At 66.0% G+C, this 20062-nt stretch overlaps 4 protein-coding genes across 4 annotated transcripts; 3 read left to right on the top strand and 1 right to left on the bottom strand.

Annotated features, from left to right (window-relative positions):
- Window positions 1-716: 716 nt before the first annotated feature.
- HAS3 (hyaluronan synthase 3) lies at window positions 717-4549 on the top strand. Its single transcript, XM_065848418.2, has 4 exons — window positions 717-780; window positions 1576-2196; window positions 2752-2853; window positions 2944-4549. Exons 2-4 carry the CDS (start codon window positions 1576-1578, stop codon window positions 3865-3867), a joined length of 1647 nt encoding a protein of 548 aa, XP_065704490.1. The 5' UTR covers window positions 717-780; the 3' UTR covers window positions 3868-4549.
- A 145-nt stretch (window positions 4550-4694) lies between these two features.
- CHTF8 (chromosome transmission fidelity factor 8) lies at window positions 4695-6100 on the bottom strand. The gene is made up of 4 exons (XM_065848104.2): window positions 6012-6100; window positions 5509-5540; window positions 5298-5415; window positions 4695-5199 (listed from the first exon to the last, which is right to left on the bottom strand). The coding sequence occupies exons 2-4, from the start codon at window positions 5529-5531 to the stop codon at window positions 4987-4989; spliced, it is 354 nt and encodes a 117-aa protein (XP_065704176.1). The 5' UTR covers window positions 5532-5540; window positions 6012-6100; the 3' UTR covers window positions 4695-4986.
- UTP4 (UTP4 small subunit processome component) lies at window positions 6086-11099 on the top strand. The gene is made up of 16 exons (XM_065848102.2): window positions 6086-6341; window positions 6567-6758; window positions 6857-6941; window positions 7052-7141; window positions 7263-7471; window positions 7666-7837; window positions 7915-8006; window positions 8344-8440; window positions 8758-8822; window positions 8954-9076; window positions 9213-9372; window positions 9659-9765; window positions 9958-10053; window positions 10204-10389; window positions 10525-10635; window positions 10900-11099. Exons 1-16 carry the CDS (start codon window positions 6183-6185, stop codon window positions 11014-11016), a joined length of 2061 nt encoding a protein of 686 aa, XP_065704174.1. The 5' UTR covers window positions 6086-6182; the 3' UTR covers window positions 11017-11099.
- Window positions 11100-11828: 729 nt separating this feature from the next.
- Window positions 11829-19641, top strand: SNTB2 (syntrophin beta 2). The gene is given in 8 exon segments (XM_065848568.2): window positions 11829-11856; window positions 11859-12368; window positions 16120-16330; window positions 16685-16895; window positions 17395-17537; window positions 17697-17893; window positions 18062-18246; window positions 18458-19641. Coding segments are annotated over 8 exon segments (1578 nt in total). The 3' UTR covers window positions 18551-19641.
- Window positions 19642-20062: the final 421 nt, after the last annotated feature.

Here is a 20062-nt window from a genome sequence, read left to right as displayed (position 1 = left end):
CCTAATCCCAGCATCACTCTTCTCCCAGCCCAACAGGACGTGATGGCCTGCACAAGGATGAGGAACCCAAAGGTGCTGGTATTTGAGCCCAAAGCTGAGGCTGCACCTCCTCTGGACTCAGCATGGTCCCTCCCAGAGCTGGTAGCCCCCTGTCATCAGCCCAGCACAGGGACATTTTGTGTGACCAGCACAGGGTTGCTGTCCTCAGGGTGGTCCTGTTCCTGCCCTGGAACCCAGAAACCATGGGGACAGAGTGACACAGTGGGGGGACACCGGGCATCCCCAGGTGGCTCACAGCCGTGGAGTGGACATGGGGGCACCCGGAGGTGACATGTAGGTTACACATGAGTGTCATGAGAGAAGCCTCGGGAGTGGGGCAGGGGGATAGGAGAGACAGAGTGTCCCCGGGGGTGGCCCCGGGGACCCTGAGGTGACCCGGGGTGGCCCAGCGCTGCCCCGGCCGATGAGCTGCGGCCGGTCCCCGGGGCGGTGCCGGTGGCGCCCACTGCCGCGTGGGGGAATGCCGGTGCCGGGGGATGGGGATGCCGGGGCCGCCGAGGCCGATCGTCGCTCCCGCAGTGCGGGGCTGGGGCCGGTGCCAGGTGTTGCCGGTGCCGGGGCTGGTGGCGGTGCCGGCGGTGCCGGTGCCGGGCGGGGCCCCCGCGGGCTGCGGGCGGTGCCGGCCCCACCGCCGTATAAAGGGGCCGCGCGGGCCGGGCCGGGCGCACAGCGGCGGCGGCGGCGGCGGCCGGGGCGAGCGGCGACACCGGCACCACCACGGTGAGTCCCGCTCCAGGTCCCTCCTTCTCCCTCCCGGCCCCGCGGTACCGGCTCGGAGCGCCCCCGCCCTCGCGGAACCGGCCGCGGCCGCACCGGGAGCGCGGAACCGGCACCGGGGGCTGCGGGGCCCGGGGAGGGGCAGGGGCTGCCCGGGGGGCGCTGCCGGTGCCGCGGGGGTCCCTGGGCTGGTACTGCCTGTGACTCTGCGCCCTGCCCGCACCCCTCACGTGTTCGTGCCGCCCCCCAGCCTGCACCCCCTCACCTGCCCGCACCCCCCGCCCGCAGCGCCCTGCCCGCCTCCGGCCGTGCCCGCTGTGCGGCTCTGCAGTCCCCGCTGCCCGCGCTGCCCGTCCCCGGTCTCCGTCCTGCAGCGGGGTCGGGGACCAGGGTCCTGGCGCAGGCACTGGAGCAGCTGGGGGCTCTGGGTGGCCGTGCCCAGACAGGTTCACTGCCCTGGGGAGACTCCGGGTCAGGGTCCCCAGTGTCCCTTTGCCCTTCCCTGTCCTCCAGCCCCACAGCCCAGCTGTCAACGGGGACCCGCGACTGACCACGTCCTCGCTCGGCTGGACGGGTCTGTGGATGCTTAGTGGGATGCTTGGGACCCCCACACCTCTCCCGCCCCCATGGAGGCACCGGGAAGGTCTGACCCCAAAAGTGGTGCCTGCTGAGGGATAAGGCAGCCACGGGGCAGCAGCCATGTGGTGTTCCCCTGCCTTCCCCTCCTGGGGATCCAGGCAGCGGGTGGTGCCATGGGCTGTCCCCTCGGCTCTGCCCTGACGCTGCCCACTCTCCCAGATGCCAGGGAGCCTCTCCACGGCCCTGCGCATCGTTGGGACCAGCCTCTTCGCCTTGGCGGTGCTGGGAGGCATCCTTGCCGCGTACGTCACGGGCTACCAGTTCATCCACACGGAGAAGCACTACCTCTCCTTCGGGCTCTACGGGGCCATCCTGGGGCTGCACCTCTTCATCCAGAGCCTCTTCGCCTTCCTGGAGCACCGGCGCATGCGGGTCGAGGGGCAGCCGGTGCGGCCGGGGCGCTCAGTGGCCCTCTGCATCGCCGCCTACCAGGAGGATCCCGACTACCTGAAGAAGTGCCTGCGCTCCATCAAGCGAATCGCCTTCCCTGACCTCAAAGTGGTGATGGTGGTGGACGGGAATGGCCCCGACGACACCTACATGCTGGACATCTTCCATGATGTGATGGGCTCCGAGCACTCGGGCAGCTATGTCTGGAAGAGTAACTTCCATGCGTGGGGCGAGGGGGAGACGGAGACCGGACTGCAGGAAGGGCTGGCCCGTGTCCAGGCGCTGGTGCGCGGCAACACCTACTCCTGCATCCTCCAGAAGTGGGGCGGGAAGCGGGAGGTGATGTACACAGCCTTCCGAGCACTTGGAGACTCCGTGGACTACATCCAGGTGGCTGCATGGACCGGGCGGGCAGGAGGGATGGGGGCAGGGTGTGCACAGCTGGGCAGGAGGTGTGCAGCCAGGCAGGGGCGCTGTGGGAGGGGCAGGAGCAGCTGCTGGTGCTGGATTTGGCCTGTGCACTGGCTGCAGAACCACCAGCACTGGGCTGGCGAAGTGTCACCAGGGTGGCCAGAGGGGTCAGCCCTGCTTGCACCGCTGCCTGCAAGGGTTCCACATCGCCTCCTCAGAGCATCACCTGCGGTGCAAGCAGGACGTGCCCCAGGCTCATGTCACCTGTGTGGCACCACACAAGGTGCCGGGTTCCCGCGTGTGGGTGCAGGGTGGTGGCCGGGGCAGGACCCATAGGGCTGCCAGCGGGCAGCTGGCCTGGGGCAGCAGTGACCGGGTACCGCGGGTGCTCCGCTCTCTGCCACCGCCTGCCGGGCTCCAGGCTCTGCCTGGTCTCGCCGGCCGTGGCTCGGGCTTGCCCGGCTGTGGGCTGGGCTGTCTGCTGGGCGCGTGTGGGCGGCGGGAGTGGGGCTTGACGTTCCCTCTGCCCCTCAGGTGTGTGACTCAGACACGGTGCTGGACCCCGCCTGTACTGCCGAGATGCTCCGCATCCTGGAGGCAGACCCCCGCGTTGGTGGCGTCGGCGGTGACGTCCAGGTATTGCAGTCATGAGCGAGGGTGCCGGGGGGACGCGGCAGTGCTGGGGGCTTGCAGCGGCACCGGGGCTCATGTCTGTGCCCTCCCCAGATTCTGAATAAATACGACTCGTGGCTGTCGTTCCTGAGCAGCGTGCGGTACTGGATGGCCTTCAACGTGGAGCGTGCCTGCCAGTCATACTTTGGGTGCGTGCAGTGCATCAGCGGGCCCCTGGGCATGTACCGCAACGCACTGCTGCAGCACTTCCTCGAGGACTGGTACCACCAGACCTTCCTGGGCAGCAAGTGCAGCTTCGGGGACGACCGGCACCTCACCAACCGCGTGCTCAGCCTGGGCTACCAGACCAAGTACACGGCTCGCTCCAAGTGCCTGACGGAGACACCCACCCGCTACCTGCGCTGGCTCAACCAGCAGACCCGCTGGAGCAAGTCCTACTTCCGCGAGTGGCTCTACAATGCACTGTGGTTCCACAAGCATCACCTCTGGATGACCTACGAGTCGGTGGTGACCGGGTTCTTCCCCTTCTTCCTCATTGCCACCGTCATCCAGCTCTTCTACCGTGGCCGCGTCTGGAACATCCTCCTGTTCCTGCTGACAGTGCAGCTGGTGGGCGTCATCAAGGCCACCTATGCGTGCTTCCTGCGCGGCAACGCCGAGATGATCTTCATGTCCCTCTACGCCCTCCTCTACATGTCCAGCCTCCTGCCCGCCAAGATCTTCGCCATCGCCACCATCAACAAGTCAGGCTGGGGCACCTCGGGGCGCCGGACGCTGGTGGTGAACGCCGTGGGGCTGCTGCCAGTGTCAGTGTGGGTGGCTGTGCTGCTGGGCGGCCTGGCCTACACCGCCTGCAGCCAGGACATGTTCAGCGAGACCGAGGTGGCCTTCCTGGTGGCAGGTGCCATCCTCTACGCCTGCTACTGGGTGGCCCTGCTTGCCCTCTACCTGGCCATCGTGGCCCGGCGCTGTGGCAAGCGCCAGGAGCAGTGCAGGCTGGCCTTTGCCGAGGTGTGATCATGGGCAGTGCCAGGGTGGCCCCAGGGATCGGAACAGGTTGACCACCACCTGTCACCTGCTGCCACCAGACCTGGCGCAGCCAGCACTGAGCCGTCCGGTGCTGAGCAGTGCTGAGCGCACCTGCATTTTTCATTGTCTCGCTTTTTTATTCTGTTTTCTTTTTTTTTTTTTAATTATTATTATTATTTTTGTTTTTCTGTACAAAGCCGGGGTGAGGCTGAGCCAGGGCTGCCCGTCACCAGCCTGGGCACAGCCCCGGTGCTGGGGGGGTGACAGCAGTGTCCTCCCGGTGCCGAACTGAGCGTCCTGGTGTGCGGAGCGCTGCTGGCCGGGCTCCCCCCACCGCGGCTCCGTCCTCCACCCTTTGGTGCTTTCTTGGGGACCTTGTGTTCCCCATTCCCACGGTGCTATGGCAAAACAGCCCCACATGGTGCCGGCACTGCTGGCTGGTGCCGCCTCTGCCCCACGGCTGCTGTATGTGCGGGCACGTACCCACAGGGACCCTCAAGGATCCCCCAGCCCCTTCCAGGGGGGTCCAGCTGCCCCGGGAGGGCAGAACCTCCCTTCACCTTTGCCAAAGACCCTGGCATGCAGAAATGGGGGACACTGGGGCCATGGGTTGGGGCCCCAAAGGGGCCACGGTGACCCTCCGGCCAACCCACGGCCCCCCCTTGTCCCTTTCCCCTCCCCTGTGCCCTCTTTTTTTCAGGGCTTGTATAAGAAAAACCTTTCTACAACTGAGCATTTAGATGGCTTTTTTGTTTAATTTAATACAAGGTTTTTTAGACTTTTGTAGCTCTTTGGTATTCACACTGATCGCAAACTGTTTGTAAATCTATTTATTTTTTAACCTGCGGGGTGGTTTTTTTTTTTTCATGTGTTGGAAAAGTCTGTTTTTTATATCCTGATGGATTTGCCAAAATAAACACTTGCACAGAGAAAGGGTGAAGTGTGGGGACAGGGTAGGACTCAGAGGAGGCTCCTGCTCCTTAGGATCCATCTCGCCTGGGACAGCAGCTGAGTTTGCACCCTGAGCTCAGCCATTCTGAGACACAGAGTCATTAAGGGGGCAGACAAGTGACCTGGGAAGGGCCCTGGGAGCCCAGATGTGGGATCTCACACTTTCTTGGGCACATTGGTGATGATGGGCTTGGGGCGGGTTTTGAAGAGGAGCTTGGTTTTGATGAGGGCGGTGACGGTGTAGCAGGTGTGCGGCCCTGCGGCCTGGGACTCGCCAGCTCCCTGCTTCACCAGGACGGCAAACGGCTTCTCCAGCTGCACCACCTTCCCGTAGAGGATGTGATGGCCCACGATGAGCACGGGAATGCCCTGGCGAGAAAGCAGAGATGGAGGGTGAGGACAAAGGGCGATAGCAAAGGGCGAGGGCTGCCGAGCTGTCCTGGGACACCCGGCAGGGGCTGCCTGACCTGGTGGGTGTAGTGCAGGTCTCCCAGGACGCTCCCTGCCAGCCCTCCACTCTGCCGGGGCTCCACCTCGCCCTGCAGCTCCAGCAGCACCCAATGTGCCAGCCCGCCAGCACCGCCACTACGGGGAGAGAGGTGGCTGCACCAGCGGCTCCAGCCCCCCCGGGCAGGGATCAGCACTCTCCCGGGGCTGCACAGCCCGCGGTGGCCTCACCTGGAGATGACGATCTGCACCATGCTCCGGGCCTGTAAAGCAGCGGCACAGACACAGTCAGCGCGGAGTGCACAGGGGAGGCCCTGCTGCGGGGGGAGCTCCCAGTCCCTGTGCCCGGGGCCGCCTCCGGCACCACCGGGCTCCCCGTACCCAGCTGCCCGTCCCAACCCTGCAGCGCCCCCATACCCAGGTCCCTCCACCCCGGTCCCCACAGGTCCCCATAGACCCCCATACCCAGACTCCCCCGACCCCGGGACATACAGCTCCCCCATACCCAGACGCCCCCCAGCCCTGCAATCCCCCCTATCTTCGGGATCCCCCTCGGCTCCGTAGCCCGCCCCGGGCCGCCGCCGCGGAGCCGCAGGCGCTGGTGCCCTCCGGCGGCCCCGGGGGTGCGAGGCCGGGCCGGGACAGCCGAGTCACTCCGCGTGCCGGGCCCCTCCCGCCTCCCAGCGCAGGTCGCTCCCCGAGCCCCGTCCCGGCCCCGCGTTCCGCTCCCGCACCCGCGCCCGGGCCGGAGCCGCCGCCCGGCAGCGCCCGAATCTCCCGCCGCGCCGCTACTTCCGCTTCCGGCCGCGCCCCCTCCTCCCCCGCGCGCGGACCTCCGGTTCCGGGAGCACCGCGCGCACGTGGGGACAGCGCGGGGCGGGACCGGGACCGGGACCCGGACCGGGATGGGGGAGTTCGAGGTGCACCGGGTGCGTTTCTTCGGGCTGGTGCCGGCCGGGGTGCGCTGCCTGGCCTGGCAGCCCCGCTCCGCCCGCCTGGCCCTGGCCCGCACCGACGGCACCGTCGAGATCTACAACTTCGCCGCCAACTATTTCCAGGAGAAGGTGAGGGGGCCGGACCGGGTTGGACCGAGCCGTACGAAGCTCTGCCGAGCCGTGCCGGAGCGTACCGAGCCATACGGAACCGTACTGAGCAGTACCGGGTCACACGGAGCCGTACTAGGCTGTATCGGGTTGTACCGAGCCGTACCGGGTTGCACCGGGCCGTACGGGGTTGTACCGGGTTGCACCGGGCCGGGCGGTGGGTAATGGGCATCTCTCCCTCGGCAGGTGATCCCCGGGCACGATGCCCGGTCGGTGGAAGCGCTGTGCTGGGCGGGGGCCGACCGGCTGTTTGGGGCTGGGCTCGGTGGGGCTGTCACCGAGTACGACCTGGCGCGGCTGGGCATGTCCTGCTCGGTGGACGGCGGCGGAGGGCCCATCTGGAGCATGGCGGCCAATGGCAGCGGCACCCGGCTCGTGGTGAGTCACTGGGACCGGGGGCTCTCCCAGCCCTGAGCTGGGGCAGCGGGGGGAGAGGGACCCCCGCCCCCCCGGGGCTGACCCCCACCCTCCGGCAGATTGGCTGTGAGGATGGTTCCATTAAACTCTTCCAAGTCGTGCCTGGGGGCATCCAGTTTGAGCGGAATCTGGACAGGCGGAAAGGTGAGTCCAGGAGGGCTCGGTGCTGTGGTGGCAGCGTCCCTCTGTCCTTCTGGTCCATCCCTGCTGCCTGTCTTGGTGAATGGGCACATGTGGAGTGTCCCTCCCCGCAGGCCGCATCCTCTGTCTCTCCTGGCACCCGTCAGACTCTCACATAGCAGCTGGCTCCATCGACATCCTCCGTGTGCTCGACGTCTGTTCAGGTACCTCGCACCCTGAGGGGTGTGCACAGCCTGTCCCCTGCCCTGGGGACCCTCAGCATCGGCTGACCCTGTGCCTTGAGGGGTCCCCTTGCCACCCCCAACCATGCTTCTCCCATCTCAGGCCAAACGGTGCAGCGGATCATGGTGAACTACCACGTGCAGAAGGTGCAGCGCGAGTGCGTCGTCTGGAGCGTCGTCTTCCTTGCCAGCAGCACCATTGTCACCTCTGACTCCTTTGGGAGGGTGCAGTTCTGGGACTGGCAGCAGGGGACGCTGGTGGAGTCCCACACTGTCAGCACCTCCTCTGCCCTCTCACTGGCTGTGTCAGAGGTAGGTGAGTCCCCTGAGCCCCCCAGCCCACTCAGGCAGCTGGGAGCCCATCTGGGCTGCTGTATGCAGGGCCAGAGGCGCTCGGGCAGGAGCAAGGTTGGGACCGCAGCTGATGGTCTCTCCTCCCTCCCAGTGCTGCCCCTTCCTTCTTCCAAGTCAGTGCCCACAAACCCCATCCCCATTTCTGTCACCAGAAGGAGGACAGCATCATTGTGGGCACCTCCACTGGGGCCACTTACCAGCTCCAGCTGCTGCCAGTGCGGGTGGGCAGCCTGGAGAAGCGCTGGGTGCGGACAAAGCCCTTCCAGCATCACACCCACGACGTGCGAGCTGTGGTGCACAGCGGGACTGCTCTCATCTCTGGGGGTAGGGGTGGCCACGGGCACAGGGAGGGCGTGGGGTTCCCCCTGGTACCAGTTTGGCTGAGCTCTGCTTGGCTCCAGGCCTGGATGCGCAGCTGGTGATCCGCTCGCTGATGGAGAAGGTGCAGAAGAAGGGCTATGAAGCAGCGCTCCGCAAATTCACCTTCCCTCATGTGAGTGCCGCTCTGGGGGGACTTGTGCCTGGCGAGGCAGGCTGGCAGGGCTGGCTCGACCTGTGGGAGAAGACTGGCTCTCCCTACCCTGCTGGGTCCCCTCCCTGACCCTGGCATGTCTGGAGACTCCTGCTGTGGAGCGGGTGAGGGGTGGGAAGTTGGCAGGCTCGTCTCACTGGTCCTGCTGGGTCTCCATCTCCAGGCTCCCATCCCACAGTACCTAAGTCCTTCCTCTCCCCACCCGGGAGTCTCTGGCACCCCGGGGCGTTTTGGTTTGGGCCCAGCCCTGTCTCATGGGCTGTGGGTTCACAACGGTTCTGCCCATTTCTGTACGCAGCGGCGCCTCGTCTCCTGCGCCAGGAAAGCTCGGCTGCTCCTCTTCCAGTTCACCCAGCACCTGGAGCTCTGGAGACTTGGCTCCACCGACAAGACCGGTGAGTCTCACAACTTGACCGGTGCTGCCTGCAGGATTTCGGGCACAACCTGTCCTGCTGCAGGGCAGTGTGGGGTGGGTTCACCTCGGCCCCATCCTCCCCACAGCCTCGTGTTTCCCAGTGTGCCCGGGCAGCAGCTGCACGGCCAGAGTGTGGCTGAGCCCATGGTTCAGTGGAGCTGGGCCAGGCCTGGGGCATTCAGCCTTGGGGAGGTTGGGGAATGGTCTGTGCTACTCCTCGGGATCCCCAGCTGCTTGACGGGACCTATGAGGTTTCCCCACTGCCACTGATGAACTGTATGGTTTTTGTCACCCCAGGAAAGGATGGTGAGGTCCTTCCTTTGCGCAGCATGCCTGAGCACCTCGTGCAGCTCAAGAGTAAGGTAGGTCTGAGCCAGGCTGAGGGCTGTCCTGGAGGGGTCAGGGCAGCCCCCACTCTCCTTCCGATGACTGAGCTGTGTGTGCTGCACTACCTGGAGGTCTCACAGCCCCACTCAGCCACTCTGTATTCCAGGGGCCAGAGCACATCTACTGCAGCTGTGTCTCACCATGCGGCAGCTGGATCGCCTACTCCACCGCCTCCCGCTTCCACCTCTACCGCCTGCAGTATGAGGGTGACAGCATCAGTATTGCAAAGGTGAGGAGGGTGAGAGGCCGCCCCATGGCTGGGAGGGTTGGTGGGTGGCTGTAGGGGGCTGGCATGACCAGCGTTGCTCGCAGAGAGCGAGCGTGGCAGCAGTAGGTGGCTGCCAGTGCTGCTTCTCCCCCTCAAGGTCCCCAAAGTCCCCAAACTGCTCCTCCCAGCCTACCAGCTCCAGTTCGCCGCTGACTCAGGCAGCCTCTTCGTCGCCTCTGCTCAAGGCGCCGTCCACATCCTCCAGTTGCTGGAACCAGGGGGCTGCAAACACCTGCACACGCTGCGCCCGCCATCAGGTTCAAGCTGGGAGGTGCTGGGGGTCCCTGAGCTCTGAGTCCTGTCCCCCCTGCAGGTGCAGGGGGGTGTGCAGAGCTGAGCATGTGCTCCCCGTCCTGCCTCGGGGCATGTGGGTCCTGCCCCTTGGCAGCCCCAGCCCTATGTCTGTGCCACCCTCGTGGACTGGCACGGGTGGAGGAGCCGGGACACCCCTGTCAGTGGGGGGACCTGGGTCTGGATGTTCCTGGGAGGTCTGGGGCTCATGGCAGGCCTGAGCAGCCGTTACAGCTGGTGGGTGTTCCGCAGAGACCCCCGAGGCCATTTACTTACTGGCAGTGAGTGCAGACGGGCACTGGGTGGCTGCGGTCGGCGGGGACTGGGCAATCCACGTCTACAGCCTGAAATGCTTCAAGGTAGGGGTGGGGGCTGTGGGAGGAACCCCTCTGCCCTCCTGCCACAGGGCTGGGGAGGCTGGGCTCAGTGCCTCGAACCCCTCCCTGGGGCATTGCTGCGATCCCAGAGCAGGGCTGGGGCATGTGAGGGAAGGGGGATTGGAGGTGGCACTGGTTGCTCCTGTCACAGTTCTATCCCCTCCTGCCCTTCAGCATCACTGCACAGTGCCCACCTACAGCTGCGCAGTGACGGCCCTCGCCATCCACCCCGTCACCAACAACCTTGTCATTGCCTACGCAGACCAGCAGGTAGGAGCAATCCTGGTTGAAGCCCCAGTGGCCCCAGTCCCTTCTCCATGGCTCTCCCTGGCCTCGGGGCTCCCCGGCCGCATTGCCTGGCTTGTAATGATGCTGGGGAGGACCAAATCTCATCAACCACCCCCTCTACCACTTCTGCAGCTGTTCGAGTTCAGCATCCCTGAGCAGCAGTACACGGCCTGGAGCCGCATGGTGCAGAACTGCGGGCTGCACAGGCTCTGGCTGGAGAGGGACACGCACATCACCCACATCACCTTCAACCCCAAGAACCCCTCGCACATCCTGCTCCACGACGTCTACATGTTTTGTGTCCTCGACAAGTCCCTGGTGAGTCTGTGTGCCTTGTTGGGAGGGCTGGGTCTGTGCCCAGGGTGTGCCCCCTGTCCATTCTAGATGTCCCTGTGGCACTGAGCTGGCGGTGGCCCAGGTGGCACTGACATGTTCTATTTGCTCTCCTGGCAGCCTTTGCCAGACAACAGTGCCCTTCTGCTGAACCAGAGCACCCTGAAGCAGCTCCCGGAGACAGCTCGGCAGCGGCAGCTCCACGCCTTCAAGATCTGCAAGAAGTTCCAGGTGGGTGATGGTGTCTCTGGGCACATGCCGTGGTGAGGAACAGGGTCTGCGGGGAGCCCTGCACCCCTGGTCCTTGCAGCCCCACCTGCTCCTGTGCCCAGTTGCTCCCAGTGCCAGGCACCTGAGCAGCAGAGCTGTCCCACACTGTCACAGTGCAGCCGTTGGCTGCGATCTCATGGGCTCTGGTTACAGCTAAGCCAGAGCTGGCTGCTGGGTGGAGGGGGCCAGCGCCACATGCTCACCTCCTGCCCTCCCCGCCTGCAGCCCCTGCTCTTTGCGGATCTGCTGGATGAGAACTGCCTGGTGGTGGTGGAGCGGCCCGTCATGGACATCAAGACCCAGCTGCCCCTGCCCGTCCAGCAGAAGAAATTCGGCACCTGAGAGCAGAACCAGCTGCTCTGGCTGCAGAAGCTGTGTGTGTAGGTTTCAGAGGGTGCTGTAGGAATAAACCCCGCTGTTCTGTATGGCTGCAGGTTCGGGGCTCATCCTTGTGCTGCGGGGCTCCCTGTTGTTAGACAGCAGGTCAGGTTGGTGCTGGCCTAAGCACGAGGACATAGCACCTCGTAGGGTTCCCCATCCCAGGGCTGCGGGATCAGGTCCTGCTTTGGGCTTCTCCAGCAGCTGGGGCGGGCGGTGAGCACCGGGGCTCTCCCTGGGGCAAGGGACTCCCATGACTCCCATCCCAGAGGGAGCTGGGCTCTGGACAGACAGACAGAGCGTCGTGGGGTCCCCCCACCAAACCACGTCTCAATACGTACAGCTCTGCAGCAGCACCTTCTCCAGCCCTTCCAGTAACACCAGTACCCCATTTCCAGTTTGTGCTTGTGGGCTCCCTGGCAGGACTGGAACCCCTGTGCCTGGAGAGAGCAGAATTTAGGGGTTCCCCGTGTTTTCCTTCCCTCCGCACCCCAAAGGAGGGGGAAGGGGAAAACCCGGGGTCTAGTCCCCTAGAAATAAGGCGGGGAGCGCAGCTTTGCCAAACGGGGCTTTAGGCAGACCCCGGGAAATGGAGAGCGGGGCGGGAAACAACGCGCGGGGCGGGGCTTCATGGCCCCTCCCTCCGGTGCGACCAGTCGCAGCAGCGGCGGCCGTCCGCCGTCCGCCGCTGCTGCTGCGATTGGTCGCACCGAAGGGAGGGGCGGGGCGTCCCAGCCCCCGCCTCATTCACAACGCGGAGCCTACCGCAGCGCGCCATGCGGGCGGGGGCGTGGCCTCCCTGGCCACGCCCCCTCCCTTCCAGGCCCCGCCCCTTCTCCCGGTACGCGGCGGCGGCGGCAGCGGCATGGCCGTGTGGACCCGGGCGTGCAAAACGGGGCTGTTAGAGCTGCTGCTCCGGGAGCGTTGGGTGCGGGTGGCGGCGGAGTTGAGCGGCGAAGCGCTGAGCCTGACGGCGGAACCGGGAGGAGGAGGTGGAGGAGGAGGCGGCGGCGGCGAAGCGGCGGCGGTGAACGGCGTGGTGAACGGCAGCGCGGAGGCGGCACCCGGTTGCGTGCGGAGAGTGCGGGTGGTGAAGGCGGAGGCGGGAGGGCTCGGTATAAGCATCAAGGGAGGTCGGGAGAACCGTATGCCGGTGCTCATCTCGCGTATCTTCCCGGGGCTGGCGGCGGAACGGAGCGGGGCGCTCCGGTTGGGCGACGCCATCCTCGCCGTTAACGGCGTCGATCTCCGGGATGCCACCCACGATCAAGCCGTCCAGGCGCTGAAGCGAGCCGGGAAGGAGGTCATCCTCGAAGGTACCGACTAACCCCACCCCCGGAGCCCCGGTGCTCCTTCTGTCCTCTCCGGATGTCCCCCAGCCCTACTACCGGCTCCCGCGACACCCCCCCTGCCGCTGTCACCGGGCTCCCGGACCCCTTCTTGGTCCCCTTTTCCGGTTGCAGGACCCCACTCTCCCCACCCTGGACAGTATGTGTGTGTTTATTCCCCCAAAATCCTCAATCCCAGTGCTGGATCTCGGTGTGCCCTCACCTGGCACAGGGACAGCAGTGTCCCCTCCCTGGCCAGGGTGCTCCTGCTTGTGGTGGTACAGGGACCCCTCCCAGATGGGGACCAGGATGGGCCATCTCTGCAGACTGTGTCCCCTGGGACAGAGCGGGAGTCCCCTGGCTGTGGTGTCCCACATCTTTGGGGACAGAGCCTCGAGCGTGGCTGCTTTTGCCCCCTCCGTGTCCTCAGGGAAGGCAGTGGCTCTCTGGGGGGTGTGTTTGGGATCTGCCCGTGTCCCCGTGGGCTCCATGCCCGTGGTGCAGCTGGCTTGAGGCTGGCCCAGCGAAGCCACCCGCTCCTGCCCAACCTGTTCCCAGCTGCCTGACAAGCTTGGGCAGGACCTGCCATGCCCGGCGGCACGGGGCACGGGGCTGGTGCTGGTGCTGTGGGGTGCTGTGCCTCGGGCAGCCAGGAGGACATGAATCCCCCGTGCCGAGAGTCATGGTGGCCCATGTGTGTCCATGGTACCACACACACTGTCCTTCTGTCCTAGTGAGGCCGCCTGTCTTCTGGCATGTGCGGCTGCTCCATAGATGCGGCTGTGCCTGGCTGGGCTGGGCTGGAGCCGGTGATGGGCGCTCGTGCTCACCTACCTGCTCCTGGCACAAGGGTGGTGAGGTGAACTCTGGCATAGCCATACTCAGCACAGGGTAGCTCTGTGCAGCTTGGCCATGGCTGGGGACTGCAGGGGATGAGGTGGAGTTATGGCGTTGAGTTTGGTGTTTAAACACCCAGCGGGTCAGGGCCACCATCACAGGCAGCGAGAGTCCTGGCAGGACTCTGTGCCGGATTCACCATCTTCTCCCGTGTCCTTCGTCCATCCTGCCTTGTGCTGTTTGGCCGTTTGATCCCGTCCCGCAGGAGCTCCAGCCCCACAGCATTTGTCCCTCGCTTCCGCCACAGGCACGGGCACTGCAGGTGCCACCCCTTCCCATCCCGTCCCGCTGGGGCTGCGGCTGTGGCAGGATGGGCTGGCTGGCACCCATGGGCCCTGGAGATCAGCTGGGAGAGCTTGGCCTTGCGTCCTGCCCTGTTCCTCTTTGCCAGCCCCTGGAGGTGCAACCATCTGAACTCTTGGGCAGATTCTGGGGCTTTGCTGGGGCTCTGGGCTGGCCATGGTGCATGGGAGCCCCAGCCCTCCACCCATGGGGCTGACAGCCCTGTGCTGGGCGCTGTGTTTGGCTGCAGGGACCTGCACCAGGCACCTTCCTCCTGGCGTGCCCAGAGACACCCGTTGAGCCCTGACAGGCAGGGGGAAGGGAGCCCTTCCGCATCTGTGGGGAGGCTGCGGGCAGAACCTCTGGCCGGCAGCACACGGGCTGGTGAGCGCTGGCAAAGGGGAAGCATGACAGCAAGAACTGACCCATGTGCAACTGTGGGGAAGCCTCTCGGTGTTTTCTTCCGTGTTTCTCTCCGGGTGCCGGTGGCAGGAGGGACTCCAGCCCTGATGACAAAGCGGTGCTGCCCGGGCAGTGCACAGGGGCTCAGCCCAGCGAGGCTGGCGCTGACCCGGCATTGCTGTGCAGGCAGAGCAGCCGTCCTTCAGCAGACCAGGCAGGGGTGCAGGCAGCGGCCAGGCTTCCTTTGTGGTGAACGCGTAGGCGGGCGGCAGCAGCTGTGCCGGGGTGGTGTGTGCCGGCCGCTGGCTCACCAGCAGCAGCAGAGGTGGGTGCAGGTGCTGCCGTCCTGGTGCCAGTTTTGTGCCCACTGGCACAGGGGGCTCCACAGTCCCACATGTGCTGCAGCTGTGTCCCCCTGCAAGCAGGGAGCTGGCTGTGCTGCCATCCCCGCATCTGCTTGTGCCGGGTCCCTCCCTGTGGCGGCTGAGCTGGTGCAGCCAGCAGCAGTTGCCTGCTGGTCCCAGCCGCTGCTGAGAACCACCAGCCCTGCCAAGCCCATGCTCCTCTGGCAGCTCCTGGCACAGGGCTTGGGCTCCCACGCCATCAGCTGCCTCCTCAGCCCCTTGCCCTCCCGTCAAGCCCAGCCCTTGAGAAGGTGGTGACCGTGCCCTGGCGGAGGTTGGCACTGGCATCGCAGGCTCACAGCACCGTGTGCTGGAGCCCTGCCATGGGCTGTCTGGAGGGTGCTGGGCTCCCAGCTGGTGCCGGAGGCAGCTGCCCACATCTGGCAAACAGCTGCCGAGTGGCCCCACAGTGGGAGCTGCCGCCCCTGCCAGCAGCGCTGCCTGCCCTGCCTGGCCCGGCTGCAGGATTAGGGGTGCGCGGGGAGGGCAGTAATCCTGGGATCAGCACGGCGGGAGGCTAATATTAACTCGTTTGCTGCCCGCAGCAAGGACAAGCGCCTCGTGGCAGCACATCCCCGGTGTGCTGCTCAGCTCAGCAGATCCGGCGGGGGCTGATCTGCCTGCCCACTCCCCGTCCTGCCCGCTCCCCAGCCTTGCCCACATCTCCTGCCCGCACAGAGGCACCTGCCCGCAGGGCTGGGGTGTCGGGCAGCAGAACGACCATCTGAGAACCAGACCTGGTCCCTGTCGCCACTGTCGTTCCCCCTCTGGCAAAGCTCTGGCGAGTTGTCTGGCTTGGCCTGCTCCCATGGCGTGTGTGCCAGCCGGGGAGCCGGAGCGGGCAGGGGCCCTGGCTGCCATCAGTGCTGGCAGCTCCCCTGGCCTCGTCCCCGCTCCAGCCGGCGTCTCAGCGGATGCTCCCTGCCACGGTGACAGCGTTGGTGTTCCCTGAGCGTGGCAGCTGGCATTGGTGTGGCTGTGGTGGCACCATGGACTGGCTGAGCCAGGCTCTGAGCGTCCTGCTCAGAGCTGGGGGGCTGCAGGGTGCCGGCGCCTCGCTGGAGCTGCACTGGGTGGTGCCGGGGGAGCTGCGGTCCGGGGGGAGCGGGAGCCGGTGGCTCCTTCCTTCCTGCCCAGCCCGGAGAGGAGCGTGGAGCCGGGATGTCCTGGCTGCAAACCCTCCTCCTCCTCGTCCTGCCGAGGCTGCTGGCAGGCGCGAGCGGCAGCACGGGGTCATCGCACTGGTGGCGCCCATGGCGCTGGAAACTTGGCGTGTGCCGTGCTGGCAGCGCGGGGCTGGGGCGGGTCAGGATGGGCTGTGGGGTGACCTCCTGCCCGGCCCATTGTCCTGCGCTGTGTCACTTTCCTATGCCTGCGCCGATGCTGGGGACGAGCCGCCAGTGCCTGTCCTTGGGACATCTCCGTCTCAGGGCAGGGTGGGACCCTCCGGGCCCTGTCCCCTCCCCAGGGCTGCAGCACCCCTGGGGGTGATGGCAGGGTGTCCCCTGTTCCCTGCCTGTCCCCTCTCTGTCCTCTGCCTCCAGCATGGGCTGGGGGGTGAGTTCAGCTCATGGGCTGTGCTGGTGGTGCTGGGGGTGTCCCACAACTCCCCAGGGCTGGACAAGACCATGTGCCTGTGCATGCTGGGGGAGGACAAGACACCCCTGTGGTCAGAGCATCCTCTGGGTGCGGGGCTGTGGCTTGGGGGTGCAGAAGCTCTGCCTAGCCCTAACCTGCCCCCCTGCTCCCCACAGTGAAGTTCATGCGGGAGGTGACACCCTACATCAAGAAGCCCTCGCTGGTGTCAGACCTACCGTGGGAGGGGGCCCCCCCGCAGTCACCCAGCCTGAGCAGCAGCGAGGACTCGGGCTCCCCCCAGCACCAGGGCCCCCGTGACCGCAAAGTGATCCCGCTCAAGATGTGCTTCGCTGCCAGGAACCTCAGCATGCCCGACCTGGAGAACAGGTTAGTGACCCCTGCACCCTCAGCCCGCTAATTGCTGTTGGGGGAGACTCTGTGGACCCCCCAGGTGGGGGCTGCCTCTCACCATGGCCATCTCCTCCTGTTTTCCTCTCTGAGCTGGGAAAGAAAAGTCCGTGGAGTTTGACTGGGGCCAGGGCTGTGCCTCCCCCATGGGGCTGGCAGCATCCCCTGCCTACAGCAAGGACGGCCCTGCAAATCCCCCACCTTTGCCTGCTGGCACTGGGCTGTGCCAGTAGCTCCCCAGCACGTCTGTAGCCCCAAACCAGCGCATCCAGTTTACCAGGTTGGGCACGAGCACCACTGCCCTGGCCCCACCAGCGCCACGTCCCCTGGCAGGCTGATCGAGCTGCACTCGCCGGACAGCAGGAACACGCTGATCCTGCGCTGCAAGGACACGGCCACGGCCCACTCCTGGTTCACTGCGCTGCACGCCAACATCACCGCGCTGCTGCCCCAGGTCCTGGCCGAGCTCAACGCCATGATGGGCGCCGGCGGGGCTGCGGCTGGCAGCCGGGAGGTGAAGCACATCGCCTGGCTGGCCGAGCAGGTACGCATTGCTGGGGATGTCGCAGTGCCTGGGATGTGACAAAAGTGCTGTTCTGGGAACAGGCGCTGCCCGCTGTCATCCCCAGGGACAGCACTGATGGGGCTGTGGTTGCTGCTGGGGAGCCCTGACACTGACTGGGGCACCATGCTCAGCCGCCATCCCCTGCCCCAGTCTGTGCCCTGGCAAAGGCAGTGCTGCTGTGTCCTTGGCCCCCTCTCTCGTTGGGATTTCCCAGCCGGAGATGCTCATCACCCACTTGCTTTTCTGCCAGTTCACTGCTCGGCTCCAGGGTCTGGCTTTCCAGAGTGGCTGCTCTTGGTAGCACCATGTGTGGCTTTACACGGTCACTGCCACAAACACGGCAATGTGAAGTCACTGGTGTGGGGCCACCCTGCCTGTGGGTGCAGGAGCGAGGTGCCGGGCAGCAGCGAGTGCCACCACCCCTGGTGCCCCTCACCATCTCTCTACCACCCCTGGTGCCCTGCACCGTCTCTTCAAGGCACGTCTGGACGGCGGGCGGCAGCAGTGGCGGCCGGTGCTGATGGCAGTGACAGAGAAGGACCTACTGCTGTATGATGCCATGCCCTGGACCCGGGACGCCTGGGCCTCCCCCTGCCACAGCTACCCGCTGGTGGCAACCAGGTGGGCTGGGGGGCTGCATCTGTCCCTGTGTCCCCCAGCCCTTCTACTGGTGCCTTGGCTCTTGCCGGAGCCAGGGGTAGACCCCGAAATACTGATGGGCAAGGGGTGGTGTGCTGCTGCTGCACTCCTGACCTCCCCCTTCTTCTGTTTCGCCCCCAGGCTCGTCCACTCAGGCTCGGGCCACCGCTCGCCCACCCTGGGCTCGGAGCTGACCTTCGCCACGCGGACAGGCTCTCGCCAGGGCGTGGAGATGCACGTGTTCCGCGTGGAGACCCACCGGGACCTCTCCTGCTGGACACGGGTCCTCGTCCAGGGCTGCCACGCTGCCGCTGAGCTCATCAAGGAGGTGACAGTGGGTGAGTGCGGTGGAGGGGACCCTGGGGCTCCCCCTTTCCCCCCAGGGCTCTGGGTGCAACAGGACCCAGGCAGCCTGAGGGGACCTCTACCCTGGGGATGTCATGGGCAGGGGGCGGGCAGGGGGCCGCAGCTGCCAGTGCTGGGGGCTGAGGGTGCTGGTGCCGCAGGCTGCACGCTAGCAGGGCAGGGGGTGCAGCTCTGCCTCCACTACGAGGGCGGCTTCACGATCAGCCGGGAGGAGCCAGGCGGCAGCGCCATCCTCTTCCGCTACCCCTACGAGAGGCTGAAGATGTCGGCGGACGACGGCATCAGGACCCTCTACCTGGATTTCGGGGGCCCCGAGGGGGAGCTGGTGAGGAGGGGGCAGCCGGGCTCACCTCCTAACTGGGTGGGACTTCCTCCAGGGCTGGCTCCTGCTTCCCCCATCCCTGCAACATCCCGTCTGCCTTGATCCCCTACCCACCGGGTACCGCTGGTGGGAGCTCCCAGTCCCATCTGTGAGTGCCCCCCGTGGGGTTTGGTGTGCCAGTGGGAGGCTGACACTGCTCTCCATCTCCCCCCAGGCACTGGACCTGCACTCCTGCCCCAAGCCCATCGTCTTTGTCCTGCACACCTTCCTCTCGGCCAAAGTCACTCGCATGGGGCTGCTGGCATAGGTGGCCCCCGCCTGCCCCCCGTCACAAACCAGCCGGTGAAAGTGGAGGGACCCCCAGCCCTCCTGCCCCACCAGTGCCTTGCTGGGGCCGGGACTCACCGCCCCGAGAGCTGTCAGGGCTGTGGCAGGACAGCTGCCTGGGGGAAGCCCCTCCAGCTCCATGGCAGCACTCCCACCCCCCAGTGCCCCCCGGGCACAGACACCAGCTTTAATCCCACCCGGGCCTGAAGCAATCGCTGATCTCACCGCCTGTGCCTTGGAGCGGGGCCAGCCCAGCCCCCCCCTGCCTGGGGGACTTCCCAGTGCTCCCTGCACTGTGTTGGGGGAGCCTTCCCTGCCCTGGGGCTCCCCCTGAGGGGTCACATTGTGCCTGCATGGGCTGGAGCCCCCATTGCTGCAGCACGGGGTCCCCTTGCCCCACTCGGGCTGGGATACACACACTTGTCTTACTGGGGATACTCAGGGGTACAAAAGGGGTTGATCGCCCCCTCACTGCCAGCAAGGCAGGGTGTGGCAGTGACCCCCCCCAGACTTTCCAAAGCCAGAAAACAGAAATTGAGTCTCTGCTACCCTGGGCAGAGGGGCTGGGGCTGCCTGGGCCCGACCGGGGGGCCCCCCCAAAGCTGTGCTGACCCCACGGCCCCCCCACACCCTGCAGCCTGGGCCCCCGTGTCCGGGAGCTGCTGTGCAGGTCCAGCCCCCGCTGCCAGGGGGTCGCAGGCCCCTGCAGGTTTGGGGCAGGACGTGTAGACTGATGCACTTTCGCTTTTTGTACTTTTCATCTCCCTGGGGGGGGCATCTCCCTCACCCCAGGGTGCTGGGGGACCCCTGGGTGTGGTGCGAGCAGGACCCCCAGGGCCCCCTTCCCGGCTGAGACTCCATTACCCTCAGCCAAACTCTGCTGCACGTCTTTCTGCTTCTCAGGGGCTGTGCTGGCCCGGGACCATGGGGTGCTGGGGGTGCCAGCCCCCAGCCTGGGGTTGGGACTTGCACACAAGCACTACAGGTCCTGGCCCCCCCGCCGCGGGCACCGCACGCTCCTTCTATTTTTGTATTCTTTGTAAATCGCTATTTATATCAGATTGCCTTTTCTGGGGGCTCCGAGTCTCACTCTGGGGGTGCTGGGGTTGCAGCAGCGGGTGCCTGGGGGGGCTGCAGGTGTCAAAGTGTGGGTGTCACAGTGCAGGTGTCACAGTGTGGGTGCCGCAGTCTATGTGCTTGTCTGGGGGGGGACAGTTAATTCTCAGTACAGCATATGTAGGGGGGAAGCAGTGCTGGGCTGTCCGGTACCAGAGACTGGGCTTTACTGGGCAGAGCCTGGAATGGAGCTGCTGGGGAGACTGGGGTGTCTCTGGTGGGCGTGGCTGAGGCAGGGGGGGCGGTTCAGCCGCGGGTGGGGGTCGGGTGTCTCCGGTGTCACAGACACCCGCGGGTGCTGGGAGGGGGTGGGATGGGCTCAGCACGGGGCGGGAGGAATGAAGGGGGAGGGTGTGAACTGCCTCCGTGTCCACAC

The sequence above is a fragment of the Patagioenas fasciata genome, chromosome 13 (assembly GCF_037038585.1).
Source record: "Patagioenas fasciata isolate bPatFas1 chromosome 13, bPatFas1.hap1, whole genome shotgun sequence".
Lineage (NCBI taxonomy): Eukaryota > Metazoa > Chordata > Aves > Columbiformes > Columbidae > Patagioenas > Patagioenas fasciata.
The sequence above is the reverse complement of the archived record's forward strand: the minus strand, read 5'-3'. Positions and strand labels throughout refer to the sequence as shown.